Genomic DNA, 16,802 nt, shown 5'->3' with positions numbered 1-16,802 from the left:
GTTGTGGACAAATGGAATACTACAATATACTAGTAAATGTAATTCAATAAATGGGAATCAAATAATACATGGTGTTTTGTCTCTGGCTTCTTTCATTTAGCATAATGTTTTCAAAGTTGATCCACATTGTAGTATGTGTCAGTAGTCTGTTTTTTTTTTTTAAATTGCTGAATAATATTCCATTGTATGGATATGCCACATTTTGATTATCAGTTGTTGATGGGCATTTGGGTTGTTTCCACTTTTTGGCTTTTATGAATAAAGCTTCTATGAACACCTGTGTATAGGTCTTTATGTAGACACATGTTTTCTTTTCTGTTAGGTAAGTAAGAGTGGAATTGCTGTGTCATAGTTTAAGTCTATGTCTAACTACAAGAAAATGCTGAACCATTTTGTAATTTGGCTGTAGCACTTTGCATTTCACACTATAAATGGATGAGAGCTACAGTCATTCTACATTTTCACCACCTCTTGTCCTTTTGATTATAGCAATTCTAGAGGATGTATAGAGGCATCTCATTGTGATTTTAATTTGCATTTTCCTAATGACTAATGATGTTGAGCATCTTTAGATATGATTATTAACCATTTGTGTATCTTCTTTGAGAAAAATGTCTATTCAAATGTTTTGTCCACTTTAAAAATTGGATTGTTTCTCTTTTTATTGAATAGTAAAAGATCTTCATATATTCAGGATATGTCATTTATCAGATGTGCAGTTTGCTAATATTTTCTCCCAGCCTTGGCTTGTCTTTTTATTTTCTGAATAATGTGTCTTTTGAAATGTAAAATCTTGAATTTTGATGAAGTTTAGTTTATCAATTTTTTAAATGCATTGTGTTTTTTGTGTTCTATAAACTCTTTGTCCAATTCAAGGTCACACAGATTTCTTCTTTTTTAAAAAGAAATTTTATAGTTTTTATTATAAAGAAAAACTTGGGTAAGATACTAAAATGGATAGTTCTATGCAAGGTGAGAACAAAATGTAAAAATGTAAGGACATTGAAAGTGGAAGGTAAGAGGGTTTTAAATAAGAGTTCTATCTTCTTTCAAATTTTTGCTAGATCCAATCTCTGTATAAATGAGAAAATGTTTTAACTCAATGAGGAAACTATTTCTGTTTGCTATAACAAAGATTTAGTATTAGCTTTATCTGAATAAAATTAATATGAGTTGGCAATGTTGCTTTTATCCGGAATTCAAATGTTTGCTATAATGTATATGAATATACGTTACCATAGAAATGCACGAAAGACATTCAAAGCCACACCAATAACACACTCACTTCATGGATGCAAGCAAACAAAAGGGATTGATGATAATTTGTCATTGGATGGAATGTTCAATGAAGGAAATCTGGACTTGAGATGTAAATGAATGGATCATGGCCATAAAATGCAAGGAGGCATTGGGTATGACATGGAAACTAACCTTGGAGAAATATCACATCCTTGCTGCATAAAGGCACCCAAGGAAAACCAAAGACTGTTGAATATCCCAAATTCATTTGGAGGATCAGGAGGGCTTTGTGGGTCACGAGGTTCTTCATTGTTGTCTTCCAAGTGCCATTCATAAGGGCTAAATCTGCTGACTAGGAAAAGAACTACACTGACACCAATGTAAGCGAAGACAATGCACATCCAGATTTCATAAGCCAAGGGATCCAGAAATGAGAATACTCCTGGTTTTGATTTCTGAGGCTTCTTTATCATGATGGAGATGCCCAGGCTCATAAATGGCTTTGAGAAATCGATGACTTCTTCACGGACCAGCGTTATAGTGAGTGGAGCAACAGCGATATCAGCCCTCTAGAAAAAAAAATTAAAAAAAGTTTAGAGACAGTATTTTCATCAGTCATTTGCCACTTAATATACCTGTTTGGTGTAAAAATAAAGTCTTATATTACTACAAGCAATTGATTTGTAAGTGCTTTGGTTAGAAAAGTAGTAGCATTCAGTGGGTTCTAAAATACTTTATCTTGATGGTAAGTTAAGAAAAGGACACTGGCTGCCCTTTTGTCCTGAGGCATATTGGCTTAGGGTAATTGACTCAAATTTTTTCCCAATTTTTTTTTTTTTTGCTACCTTGCAACTCATCTTATATTCCCTTGTGACATATCACTGTTTAACACTTGTTTTCTTATTTTAATTTCCATGCTCTTATGTTTTATTTCCATCACTTGACTGGAAATTCTTTTTATTTTTTAAATTTATCTTTATTGTTGAAAGTATTACAGATGTCCCCTTCACCCCCCCAGCATTGACCCTCTCCACCCTGCTCCCACTCCCTTCCGAGGCCTTCACTGCACCATTGTCTGTCCATGGGTTATGCATATATGAATGTAAGTTATTTGGTTAATCTCTTCCCACCACCCCTTTCCCTCTAAAATACACCAGTCTGTTGCATGCTTCAATGTCTCTATATCTATTTTGTTCATCAGTTTATTTTGTTCATGAGATTCCACATATAAGTAAGATCATGTGATACTTATCTTTCTCTGACTGGCTTCTTTGACTGGAAATTCTTGTGGGATGAGTATAATAGTCCATACTTGTTATATCCCGTCCCCCCCCCCCCGCCCCACCATGAGGTGTGACATAGGATTACAGTACTTAGGACTATGGTCCTTGAGTGTTTGCTATTATCCTTGAATTATTTTTGAAGAGTATGTTTATTAAAACACTAGAGGCCCTGTGCACAAAATTCATGCATGTGGGGGGGGGTCCCTCAGCCCAGCCTGTGCCCTCTCGCAATCCGGGACCCCTCATGGGATGTCCGACTGCTGGGATCAGGCCTAAACCAGCAGTCGGGACTGCTGGCTCCTAACTGCTCACCTGCCTGCCTGCCTGATTGCCCCTAATCGCTGGCCTGCCTGCCTGATCACCCCAACTCCTGATCGCCCCTAACCACTCTGCCTGCCTGATCACCCCTAACTGCTCGCCTGCCTGCCTGATCGCCCCTAACAGCCTCTGTTTTGCCCTGCCTGCTGCAGCTGCTGCCTCTGCCTCGGCCCCTGCTGCCACAGCTTCATCCAGAAGGTCGTCAGGAAGTACGTCCGGAAGGTCATTCGCCTGTCTGGTCTAATTAGCATATTATGCTTTTATTATTATAGATAGGTTCTTTGAAGGCAGTGACTCAATATTCTATTTCTGTATCTATCATTGCAACAGATCTTAAAGTAAAGAAACCATAAATGACTAAAATGTAAGTTGTTTATTATTAAATATGATATATGCAAACATGAAATAATTCTGTGTGGGTAATAACAAGGGTAAAATAGTTATTAGAACACATATTACCCTATATAGTAAGCCATTATTTCTAATGATAAATATCAGTGTAGCACTCACATGTATTACATCAATAAAATAATGTGTTAGTAGTGCACTACATAATTACCTCAGGTAAAGGCAGGCAATGCTTTTATATTGATCCCATAAAAATAGGCACTAGGACTTTCTGCACTTCTTTTGTCATCCACAATTATTTCTTTACAAAAGTAGTAGATTTTAGTCTGGAGCCAGGCCTTAAAATGCATACCTAGAAAAATGCTTCTGACCAAGGAAAGGCTTTTGGATGGTATATCAGATATGAAGTGAAAACACCAATTTTGATGATCATCTATTCTATATTAAATAGAGTTATACCTCAATATCCCTACCAGTGGGGAGGTGAGTGGAGAATGATGAAATCTGAAATAGAGTTTGTTTTCCAAGAAATGATGTTTTACTACCTTGAGTTACTTATGTTGACTCAACCTGGTTAAGAAACACTCCTTAAATAATTTCATGAGTAATGTAGATAATAAGGAGCCAACTAACATTTATTTAGTGCTTACTCTGTGTGAGGCACTGTGTTAAATACCATATATGTATATATATACTAAGTGGCCAGATTATTATGATCTCTGAATGCATAATAATCTGGCCACTCAGTATATATATTAGAGGCCCGGTGCATGAATTTGTGCATGGGTGGGGTCCGGCCAGCCTCACCAGGGGGAGGGGACATGGTGGTTGGCTGGCCTGCCTGCTGGTCGAACTCCTGGTCGAGGGGACAATTTGCATACTAACCTTTTATTATATAGGATATACACTGAGTGGCCAGATTATTATGCATTCAGAGATCATAATAATCTGGCCACTCAGTGTATATAAATTTATATATATATATAAAGTTTAATTCTCACAGCAACCTTGCAGTCTATACATGATCATTCTCATGTTTGAGGGAAAGAAACTGAGACACTATGAGACTGGGATTAGATCTCTGGTCTTCAGATTCCAGAATTCACTCTCTAACCACCATAATGTTCTAACTGCATAGATAACCTGAAGGTTTCTACTATTTACTACTTTCATGTACAATAACCAACCTCTCTCAGGTTCATTCCAATGCATATTTGAGTGTCTATTCTGTGCCAAGCACTATTATTTTTTTAAACTTCTTTATTGATTAAGGTGTTACATATGTGTCCTTATTCCCCCATTACCACCCCTCCTATTCCCCCCACTCATGCCCTCACCCCCCTGTTGTCTGTGTCCATTGGTTAGGCTTATATGCATGCATACAAGTCCTTTGGTTGATCTCTCCCCGCTACCCCCACCTTCCCCTACCTTCCCTCTGAGGTTTGATGGTCTGATCAATGTTTCTCTGTCTCTGGATCTATTTTTGTTCATCAGTTTATGTTGTTCATTATATTCCATAAATGAGTGAGATCATGTGATATTTCTCTTTCTCTGACTGGCTTATTTCACTTAGCATAATGCTCTCTAGTTCCATCCATGCTGTTGCAAATGGTAAGAATTCCTTCTTTTTTTACTGCAGTGTAGTATTCCATTGTGTAGATGTACCACAGGTTTTTAATCCACTCTTCTGCTGCCGGGCATTTAGGCTGTTTCCAAATCTTAGCTATGGTGAATTGTACTGCTATGAACATAGGGGTGCATATATCCTTTCTGATTGGTGTTTTTAGTTTCTTAGGATATATTCCTAGGAGTGGGATCACTGGGTCAAATGGGAGCTCCATTTTTAGTTTTTTGAGGAAACTCCATACTGTTCTCCACAGTGGCTGCACCAGTCTGCATTCCCACCAGCAGTGCATGAGGGTTCCTTTTTCTCTGCATCCTCCCCAGCACTTGCCGTTAGTTGATTTGTTGATGATAGCCATTCTGACAGGTGTGAGATGGTACCTCATTGTCATTTTGATTTGCATCTCTCAGATGATTAGTGACTTTGAACATGTTTTCATATGTCTATTGGACTTCTGTCTTCTTTCGAAAAGTATCTATATAGGTCCGTTGCCCATTTTTTGATTGGGTCGTTTGTCTTCCTTTTGTTAAGTTGTATGAGTTCCCTGTAAATGTTGGAGTTTAAACCCTTATTGGAGTTAACATTGGCAAATATGTTCTCCCATGCAGTGGGCTTTCTTGTTGTTTTGTTGATGGTTTCCTTTGCTGTGCAAAAGCTTTTTATTTTGATGTAGTCCCATTTGTTTATTTTCTCCTTAGTTTCTGTTGCCCTAGGAGCAGTATCAGTGAAGAAATTGTTTTGGCATATGTCTGAGATTTCTCTGCCTGTGGATTCCTCTAGTATTTTTATGGTTTCCCTTCTTATGTTTAAGTCCTTTATCCATTTTGAGTTTATTTTTGTGTATGGTGTAGTTTCATTTTTTTTTTTTTTTGGCCAAGCACTATTCTTGGTGCAAGGGATAAGACAGACAAAACAGACAAAAAAACCTTACCCTCATGGAGGATATCCTATAGTGGAAGCTTCAGAAAGTAAGCATGTATTGAAGCCAACAGCCTGCTGAGCAAATCTACCTTGATGGCTCACTACCATCTCAAACTCACCATTTCTAAAATTAATGCCATCATCTATCATGTAATTCTCTTCTAAATCTGTAAATAATGTTTATTCCCCAGTCCCTAATCCTTACCTGTCCTACCCTCCCTGCATAATCTTGCCTCTTTCTTTACTGAGAAGATGGAAGCCGTCTGATATGAGCTTTACCACTTCAATGTCCTTCTTCTCTTTCTCAATATATTGCTGTATCTTCATCCATCCCTTATATCATTCCCATATGATAGAAAATGTACTCTTTCCTAAGATTTAGTCTACTTATTCCTTACATACCATATTTTGTCTCTTCTTAAAACTCGGCTCCATTTATTCTCTTTTACTAATTTTTCCTTCTCGATCTATTCCAGTGGTTCTAAATGTTTGGTTCTCTGCACTAGTAGCATCAGACTTACCTGGGAATTTGTTAGAAATGCCATTTCTTAGGCACCACCCCAAATGTTTGGAATTTAAAATTCTGGGGGTGGGGCTTAGCTGGCCCTTTGGTGATTATAATGCTTGCTGTAATTGCAAAACCATCTATTGATCTGTTCACTTAAAATTGTATTCAGGTAATTCTATTTACTGATAAACAAAAATGAAATAAAAACAATTCCTCCCACCTCTTTTGATCTTGCTATCCTCTTAACCATACATCTACCCCCATCACCACCAATCTTCTTGAAAAATATACCTTTACTATCCCTTGATTTTAAAACCACTTTGCCCTTATACACCTGTGATCAAACTTTCATTCCATCCAATTTACTGAAATTGCTTGTTGAACTACACTGAGTGGCCAGATTATTATGATCTCTGAACGCATAATAATCTGGCCACTCAATATATATATATTAGAGGCCCGGTGCATGAATTCATGCATGGGTGTGGTCCGGCCAGCCTAGCCAGGGGGAGAGGACATGGGCGGTTGGCTGGCCTGCCTGCTGGTCGAACTCCTGGTCGAGGGGACAATTTGCATATTAGCCTTTTATTATATAGGATATACACTGAGTGGCCAGATTATTATGCGTTCAGAAATCATAATAATCTGGCCACTCAGTGTATATACTTGGTTACCAAATTCAAAGACCTTCCTTCAGACATCAACCACTAGCCTTTTGCACTATATAGGCATACTCTGGAGATATCGTGGGTTCAATTCCAGACCACTCTACTAAAGTAAGTATCATAGTAAAAGGAGTAATAATATTTTTGCTGGTAGAGGGTCTTGCCTTCAATTTGTAAAAAAAATACAACATCTGTGAAGTGCACTAAAGCGAAGCACAATAAAAAGTGGTATGTCTGTATTTACTCTTCCAGTGGCTCTTTGATCCTGAAGACAGTGGGTTCTCTTCCTACCTCTCTGAATGTTCATTCTCTGGTTTTTCTTCTTAGTCCTGCTCTCTCAAAGGAGGTGTACCTTTGCACCCCCAGATTCTACTCACAGGGTCTGGCTTTGAAGATAATTGATGGAGATTTGTGGAATAAGCAAGACCCCTTTAAGGTTTTGTCTTTCACTTACTCTTCTCAGTGTTATTATCTACAGCGTCAACTCTCCCCTCATTGCAGCTTATTTCCTGAATCACTAGGTCTACATTTCTAACTGGAGGGGAGCCAAAGACAAATTTTATCTATTTTACCCTTTGCCTGGGGCCAGACCTTGTTGTAGAAACAAAAGCTACTAAGAAGAATGAAATTGGCCAGAAAACTAGTGGTGTTTTTGGGCAAAGGTAGTCTGAATCAGCTAGAAAGAGCCTTGTCATGCCAAGATAATACACAGAGAAAGCCACCTTCTGTCTTTGCCAACATATTTCTGCCTCCTGCTTAGAATATGAAAATACCCTGCTAGTTTCATTTCCCATTTGATTTCATTTGAATTTAGTTACTTAATTTAACTAGTATTTGATCTTTCAAGTCTAAATAATTGATAGTTCTAAGAGAAATGGCCATTTATTTGTTTTGAAAGGAAGAAATAAGGGACATTTGTGTGATAAAATCACTTTGGACTGAATTTAGGGGAATTAGACACTTTTTTAAACAGGTAAAGAAAGGAGTTTGAGAATCTTGACACCTTTCAAGAGGAAAAAAAAAAAAACTAACTCAGTAACTGAAACACCTGCCAGATGATAAGCACAGTTAAATGCTAACAAGAGGTGGCCAGATAGACAAAGTGAGACTTCTCATCTGGTTCCCAGGAATATGTAATAGAAGAACAGATTACCAAAGGAAGCCATTCCTAGTTTGAAGCACTTTTGACACAAGACAACAGGAAAAACCTGCTTCCCTCAAGCACGTGCCTTTTTCCCTCAGCTTAACTTTTCTACCTTTTCTGAATTGTTTCTTTCTAAGGAGCTTTTTCAAAGAAGGTGGAGTTTCTTTTTTTGGATGGTACTTCCTCAATAAAAAACAGCATTAAATCTGTGCTCAATTAAGCCTCACTGATGTGGACCTGGCTCCAAATGTTGAACTTCCATGCTGAACCTTAAAAACGACCTATTATATGTTGGTTGGGTACTAGACTTATTGGGTGATCATTTCCTAAGTTATATAAATGTCTAATCACTACATTGTACACTTTAAACTAATATAATATTTTATGTCAACTGTAATTGAAAAATAAAAATACAATTACAGACAAAAAACAAACAAAGGAAAAACAAAAAGCAGGTGGAAGAAAGCTAAACCAATAGAAGGGGAGGAAGTTACTGTTCAAGCCTCAAGGACATCCAGCTCTGTAGGGGACTTGGCAACCCCTTCCACCTCTTGTATGCTTAGTGAGACAAAAGTAGCAGAACTGTCATATCAGCTCATAGCTAGCCTTGGAGAAGCCCTTGCCCTCTTGCCACCATTATCCCCTCCTTCATATGAAAAGGAAGTTCTGATAGTTGATTATTTCAGAGCTCAGGATCTGCTTGGCATAATATCTGTAGAGAAATCCACACAATTATTAAGGAAGTGGTGAGAGCAGATAACTAGTGTCAGAAAATACCCATTTTACTCTCCTGGGACTGCCATAGCATGCAGATGAAGGGGAAGGTCACTGTCAAGGCAAGTTAAAGTTTAGGAGGCCAACTTTGAGGGAAAAGTGAAAAAAGCAATTCCAAAATTCCTTTCCTGGTCTCTGCTCCTTAAGAAAGTCAGTTATGGCTGGGAGAGAGCGTAATTATCAATGGGGCTAGGAAGTAGGAGAACTTCTGACTCAGTAGTGAAGTGCTTTTCTTGTGGTATGTGGAACCAGTCCAGTGGTCTTTTGTCCTCAAGGCTTTGCCTGTGCTAGCAGTAGGCAGGAAATTTTCAGAAATGTAGGTGGGTAAGTAGGAGGTATGAGGGTATTCCAGGTTATGGACAAAACCCAGCAAATGAAAAAGCTCAGGGTAAGAGTTTGCTAATGCTTTTGCTTACATCTTGAATGCTTTAAGGATTTTGATCAAGCAGCTTAAGAGTGGCTGTGTGGGCTCAGTAAACACACCAAATTAGGTTTGATTTTTCCACGTACCAGTGGCAAAACAGAAGGAACTGCATTATTGGAGGGGATTTAGCTTGAGGGAGTTTATAATCCTTTCATAGGTGGGTTGCCAAAGTTGTAAATTTTATAAAACTTGAAACCCAACGAACTCATACATGTGGCGATGATGCACTTAAGAGTCTGACAGGTTTGAGACAGAAATGGCAGTTTTATTGTCATTAACTTTTTCTTTTTGAGCCCGAAGGCTTATTTTATAGCTTAAAAGTAGTTTCATCTGATTATCTGATACAAATGTTGGAACCCACCTCGAGACTATGCATGAGCAGGAGCTTGTCAGCCACCATTTTAAAGCACTTTCTGAAAGCAAAGAGGATGGGAGAAAGGAGGTAGATAATGTACTGGGGTGTAATGCAGAAGAAGATATTACATTATCCGAGAGAAAAAGTAGACATGACTGTCTTATCCCTATTTCAACCAGGAGGTTTTAGTGGCCTTTGGCAGATATTTCCTTTGAAAATTTTAAGTGTGTTGGAAAAGGAGTGGTGCAGAATCAAACTAGACAATAGGAATATAATTGCTGCATGTTGGGGGACAGGATGTAAACTGCTTTATTGGCTGTACTATATGGGATTTTACTGTCAGCAATTGTTAAGATCTGGAGAAAGTAATGTGGTCTATTTAAATCTGTGCAATAACAAGCAGTGTCACAACGGGATAGCCTCATTTCTTTATTCAGAACAGATGTCCCAGTCTGGATCTATTGGTTAGGAAGTGTCCCTGGATCAGAGTAAAGGCCTTGTGAGAGTAAATTTGGTTGGAAATATTTCCCCACTCTCTCTGCTCAGAGTGGCAGACTTCCATGTGACATTAATGCTCCTTCCTGGAGTTCACATGCATCATTTGAAAGAAAGAGGCACTTTTATCAAACCATCAGCCCTTCTGCCAAAGCCCAGTGTAATCACCTGAAGAATAAAGGAGAAGATTTGTCATCTGTTACTGCACCTTTGCTTCTCTGCCTTTTAGCTGGAAGGACAGATCGACTTTCTGTCTTTCTTAATGGAAAATGAATCTATCTTAGGATAGTGACAACTTAAGAGATAATTTCTTCTAGGTAGAGAAATGTCAGTGTGAATAATATCTATAAAATTGCCATTTGTCCTGGGAGTGTGAAAGAGTCTGAGGCTGCCCAAGAGATGTGACCTGGAATCAACTGTTCCCAATCCCATTTTCATCCCCAAGTGCTCTACTATATTCTAAGCCAGAGGTACCAATCTGGACAGTAGTTTGTGTGGCTTTTATCAAGGCAACAAGTTGCCCCTCTACCCGCTGCCTTTATCCTTAATTCTAAGTTCTAGAAACATAAGGAACATGGCAGCTGCCCACTGGGAGGTGTCCTTTTGTAAATTAGACCTCAATTTTATTCCAGCCCTTTTCCCAACTCTCTTTTTGTGTTAGATGATATTTATTCTCAAAGGGCAGAAAACTCCCAGCTGTCTTCATTGGGTTTTCAAATATTTCAGTGATAACTAAAGATGTATATTGTCCTGGAGACCACAGATAAGTAGCATGGGGATCTTGGATGGAAAAATCTTATAATACAACTAGATTGTAAACCCCTTGAAGGCAGGTGGAGATGCTATATCTGATATAATACCAATCTTCCCATAGTTTTACAAGCTTAGTAAACTGGACCAGGAGTCATGAAACCTGAATTATATAGTCCAGGTTTTGCCAAGGTGTGTGTGTTTTTTTTACCTTATCACAATCCCTGACACTTTTCCTGTTATTCCTCTCCTACATCAGGCCATAGTTTCCTGGTTTACTCAACAGGAAGTTCTAATGTCCAGTCCTAGCTAGTCCTCATACTTATCTGTAAAGTGAATGAAAAGGTAGGCTAAAGGATGCCTAAGACCAATGCTAGCAACAAAATATTTTCAAACATACTTTCAAAACACATGCTATTTGGGAGCCATAAAAACTTGTGGTTCTGTAAGTCATTTGAGCTGGAGACAATTACCATGTGGCAATGTTATAGACATTCAGCTCAAAATCAAAACTGTTAAAAGCAGGTGGACAGTTTCAAGTCCATAATGTTCTGAAGAGCTTACACAATGGGGCACATTGTGTCCTACTGACATTTGTTTCAAAAATAGACTTTTTAGTGATACAAGGTGCCCCAATATCAATCTTGACTTGATTTTCTTTAAAGGAAAAAAAAAAGACCATTTAGAAATTATAGGTAAAGAGGCTGATTGGATTATTTCTTCTTTACTAAACTTAATTCATTTTGACTCTTTCTTGAGACTTATGGCAGAAATCTCTTGCAATGCTTTTTTCTTCCATCTTTCTTCATTTAAAAAAATCTGATCTGTTTTACATACTTAAAGTATAAGAGAAAATACCCTAAGATAAAGCAGTGCCTATCTGTGAAGTTTTCATGTTCATTGCAAGAAATAGTTCCATGTTCTTTGTCCTTTTGCTTATTAAGCACTTAGGGAAGTCACTGGGGATTTTCTGCCCTTCTTTTTCTTAAGTGGCTTGCAAGCCACAAAAGGAGACAGGTCTGCCAGAAACAAATGCCTGTGTTTTAACTTTTCTCCATTTCTCCCAGTGATAGAGAAGTTGAATACTCCTTCATGCTTAAAGATTAAAACTTGTAAATGAAGATGAAGACACATTTAGCTTGTGAGATCATCATCTTCTCTAACAGAGAGCTCTCACTCTAAACATGACAAAACATCCATTTTTTTTTTTATAGCCACAGGCTTTAGAGGAAAGTAAAATTTGGCACTCCACTCAAATGGATTTGTTTGCTGTCAGTTCCCTGGAATAACCTTGTGTTATAATCCCAGAAAGCATCAGAAACTTGTTCTAGGTCATGGGAGAGAAGAGATCATTTCTATAAGCACCTTCCTTAGCTATATTGCTTTTGTCTTCAGTAAAAAGAATTGGAAGGAAAAGATGGGAAGATTTCTCCAGGGGGATTTTAACCTATTCAGCAGTAGAGAGATGGATTACTAAACAAATAAGGAACTCTCTAATTCTCAAGCTCCCTCACACATACACAAATTGGAAAGAGAAATGTGGAGATTAAGTGAGTTCAGTACAGAAGACATGCCAGAAGAGAGATCAAAATCCAGTGAGAAAAGCTGGTCTTTGTCTGAACAGTGTCAGGAAATCTGCCTTGATATACATCATTATGTCTAATGTCCTGCTCAATGCCAGGAGGGCACTGAGCTATTTACAGAGTGTGGCAGGTTTTCTTTTGAGACACTGGAGAGCTCTGGCTATTGAATCATGATGGGCTGGGAGAGTTCATGTCAGTTCTACTCTGGCCCAGCAGAAACTGACACTCTAAATTCCTTGCCATGTTTCTGTGGCCAAACACTCTTCTCAGAATGGCTAAGGCACCAAAGGCTTTTGCAGTAAATATCAACTATCTTTTAGGATAGGATGGGTCTGAAACAACACTTTGGCAGTATAGGGCAATGGTTGAAGAACAACTTCATAATCAGAGACCTGGGTTCAAATCATTGGGTCACTACAAGCTGAGTACCATGAACTCAATTTAATGAATACTGGCTGGGGATTACTGCATTCCAGGCATTTATTTGTTAGAGCAAAAAGTGAGTAAGAGCACTGAAGAGCTGTGAGCAATACAGGACCTTTTGGACCCTGAGTGTTTGGAAAAAGAGGGACAGGGAAGAGAAGACTTGATCACCAACTTGTAAAATAAGACCTTAAAGCTTGTTCTTAATGTCGAGACCATTCAGAGCTTCTCAGGGTCCTTGGAAAGTATGACAGGTATTATGTCCCTTGTTCAACTCCCTCTCTCTGACATTAGAAGTTCTTCTCTTTTCTATAACTGGGTTCACTTGAATCTCATCTACAACTCAGCCCTGCCCCAGTTCCCAGGACTAAGCTTGACCCAAGACAGGAGATAATTGGCTCCAGCTCCATAGCTGGGGGCTAAGGTTCAAACTGCTTTGCTGCTTGTCTGACTGGAGGATAGTGCCCTAATTTTTATACTTGAGGTCCAGTCTCATTTTAAGACTTAATTCCCTTTCTGTGCCCTTATTTTTAGAAATTAGCTTCTGCCTTTGTTTTTGTTCCAGAGGACCTGTTCCAAAAACTTATTAATGACCCAAGCTCTATATTATGATTGAATAGCTACACCATATTCTTGCTGATTTCCATATTCAAGCATTACAGTCCTTATCCTGAACTTTCAGTCCAATAGGTAACCTGGATGTTTGCTTCTTTTAAAAATATATATTTTTATTGATTACAGAGAGGAAGGAAGAGGGAGAGAAACATAAATGATGACAATCATTTATTGGCTGCCTCCTGCATGCTCCACACTAGGGATCAAGCCCACAACCCAGGTGTGTGCCCTGACCGGGAATTGAACCATGACCTCCTGGTTCATAGGTCAACGCTCAAACACTGAGCCACGCCAGCCAGGCGACGTTTTCTCTTGACAGCTATTTCTCAGTATATTCACCCCCTAGACTCCTCTGTGTTCCCCTAACCCAGTGGTTGGCAAACTGCGGCTCGTGAGCCACATGCGGCTCGCGAGCCGTGGTTTGCCACTCTGTTGACTAATGAGTTTGCCGACCACTGCCCTAACCGATTATCTAGACAGAGACTGGTCATTGCAAATAATCCTTTCTTGTTAAATTAAACCTTTTCTGCCACCACCTGCACTTGGGTTAGTTCTCCAGTTACTGGTTCATCCAGTGGGCTGTTATGACCAGTTCTACTTTTCTCCACATGCTACACTAGGCAGCCCAAGATCTAATATTCTTAATCAGAGGCCAAAATCTTTTTAAGCAAAGCCACAGAGGAGCTCTAAAGACACTGCTGTACCCTTTTTAAAAGCCCTAATTATCAGTATAATTCTTTTGTAGTTGGCCCATGGGCAAGCCCTTGGCAGAACCATTCTGTTCATTCATTAATTTATTCAACAAGTATTTGTTGAACTTACATTATGTGCCAGGCTCATGTAGGTGGGGCAGCTGAACTTGTAAATAAATAGATCATTATAATACAAGTTCAAAAAGTACTCTAAGGAAGAAAAAAGCAGGGGCACCTAACCAGACTGTGGGTGGGTAAATGGGATTACGGAAAGCTTCCTTAAAGAGTTGATACCTATAAGTTCTGGAGGACTGGTAGATGATGTTAGCTGGCTAAGACAGACAAAGATACCGTACTTCCAGGAATGCTCTAAGTGAGAGCTGGGCACCTTCAGGGAACAACAAATACTTCAGTAGCTGGAACATTGAGTGTGAATGGGAAAGAGTACAAGATGAAGCTAGAGAGGTAGGCAGATTATAAAGTGTCTTATTTGCCATGCTAAGGAATTTGAATTTTATCCTGATTTTTAAAGTGGGAAATTATAATAATGCGGAGAGCTGATTTGCCAGGATAAAAGCAGAGGCAGCCTCTCACTCATTTATGGAATATAATGAACAACATAAACTGATGAACAAAAACAGATCCAGAGACAGAGAAGCATCGATCAGAGGGAAGGTAGGGGAGGGTGGGGGTAAGGGGGAGAGATCAACCAAAGGAATTGTATGCATGCATATAAGCCTAACCAATGGATACAGACAACAGGGGGTGAAGGCATGAGTGGGGGGGGGCTGGGGGATAATGGGGGGATATGGACACATATGTAATACCTTAATCAATAAAGAAGTTTAAAAAATAAAAGATAACAACAACAAAAAAAGAGCAGAGGCAGGGAAACGAGTTAAATGAACGACAAATGGTAAGAATCTTAACTAAGTTGATGATGATGGGAATGAAGAGTGTGTCTAGATTTGAGAGACATATCTAAGAGTAGAATTTATAGGATACAGTGATTGAATAGATATGAGAGGAACAAGGAGAAAAGAGATCAGGTTGCTTAGGCAACTACGTGGGTAGTGATTCTGTTGCCTGAGACAGGGAACACAGAAGGAACAGATTTTCAATAGAGGGCAGACTGTACTTAATGTTGCCAGATAGATTTTCCCAATTCTACTTTCCTTTTAGTAATATAATCCTGTTGCCCAAAGGATACTATTGATAAGCTCCTTTTACAGAATTCAACTGTAGAAAACCATTTTTTTACAGACCATATGAAAACTATACAATTGGATAAGTATTGCACTTGAGAATTAAATCCTCTATCTTTGTTAATTGGAAAGCATAGAAGTAAATGAAAATAGAGTTGAAAAGAACTTACCCCATAGACAAGTTCCCCAACCATGCCATTCCATATTTTAGTCTCCGGATCCCTTGCACCATATTTTCCATCGGCGACAATGGATAATTTGTATTTGATCCTTACATGTTTGGCTATTTCATAAGCTAAATCTACACAATAGCCTTCATATCGCTCATTTCCTTCCAGTTGCTCATGGTTCTTCTTATACATTACATATGGTGATTCCTTTGGGACCAGAAAGAAGATCAAATAATTACTTCTATACATTTTTCTAAGAGAAGATAAATGTAATCATGAAGCTGCCCCTCCCCACCATGGTTATTGCACTTTGGTGTGTAAAAAAGAGCCTTTAAATAAGCAGAAGAGCATCAATAAGCCTATTCATTGGGCTACATATTTCTTGGAGTCCATAACTGATGATTTAAGGAAGTAGAGGAAGATTTAAATTATTTTTGGGAGTTTGAAAGAGAGACCAGTTTCTACTTGTAAAGTCTTTGATTTACTCAAACTGGGCAGAGTATTTTCCTTTGTTACATGAAGATGAACTGCCTTTGTCTTCTTGGGATCTATCAGGTAGGAACCATAGACAGCCCAGGGGTCAGGGTCTGTGGTTTATTCATTTTTATATCCTCAGAGCCTAGTACAGTACCTAGGACTAAGTAAGTATTTGATACGTATGTTTAAATGAAAGGTTAACTCCAGGCAAATATCTATTCAATTAATCACAATTTCAGACCTACTGGCATATTCATTTTGAACTCAGGTTCATACTTTAGTCAGCAGGAAAACATACAAGCTTTTAGAAACATATTTTAAAACTAAATGAGAATACTATTTCTCCTTTAAATAGTACTTTGAATTATTCAGAAAAGCTTTACATGGTGAATATTGCCTTGAAATGGTCTTATGACAGAGGTAGGAGATTATTACTGTATTCATTCAATAAATTTAAAAAAGCACAACCTGAGGATCAGAGAAGTTGTGACATACAGTTAAGCACAAGTTTACTAGTTTACCAGTAGTAGACTGGACCTAATATAAGAACCATAATCTAGTTTCCTCCACACAATGCTGTTTCCCCCACAATGAAGAATTAGATTTCAAGTCCAGATGAAGCATTGGACCTATAGTGGAAGGAGGGGGTAAAGAAAAGAATAATATCTTAAATTCCCATTATTTTAATTTTAAACATGACATTCAGTTCATAATAATGTCAGGATACTTTGAAAGATTCCTAAGATGACCCGTTGGAATTTTTCACTGCTTGAACTTGAGGTCTTTCCT

General features: G+C 38.4%; 1 protein-coding gene across 5 annotated transcripts in view; it reads right to left on the bottom strand.

Annotated features, from left to right (window-relative positions):
• Positions 1–16,802, bottom strand: part of GRIA3 (glutamate ionotropic receptor AMPA type subunit 3) — a 383,198-nt gene that overhangs the window by 79,737 nt on the left and 286,659 nt on the right. For all 5 annotated transcript variants that reach the window (XR_013959772.1, XR_013959773.1, XM_080652807.1 and 2 more), the window contains exons 10-11: positions 15,537–15,743; positions 1,432–1,808 (exon numbers count right to left, since the gene is read on the bottom strand). Coding sequence is in view for 3 of the 5 variants with exons in the window: in XM_080652807.1 (XP_080508933.1) it covers positions 1,432–1,808; positions 15,537–15,743 (584 nt within the window). In the remaining 2 variants the exon portion in view is untranslated. The remainder of the gene's footprint in view (positions 1–1,431; positions 1,809–15,536; positions 15,744–16,802) is intronic.

This window comes from Plecotus auritus (assembly GCF_963455305.1).
Source record: "Plecotus auritus genome assembly, chromosome: X".
In the NCBI taxonomy this organism is placed as follows: Eukaryota; Metazoa; Chordata; class Mammalia; order Chiroptera; family Vespertilionidae; genus Plecotus; species Plecotus auritus.
The sequence above is the reverse complement of the archived record's forward strand: the minus strand, read 5'-3'. Positions and strand labels throughout refer to the sequence as shown.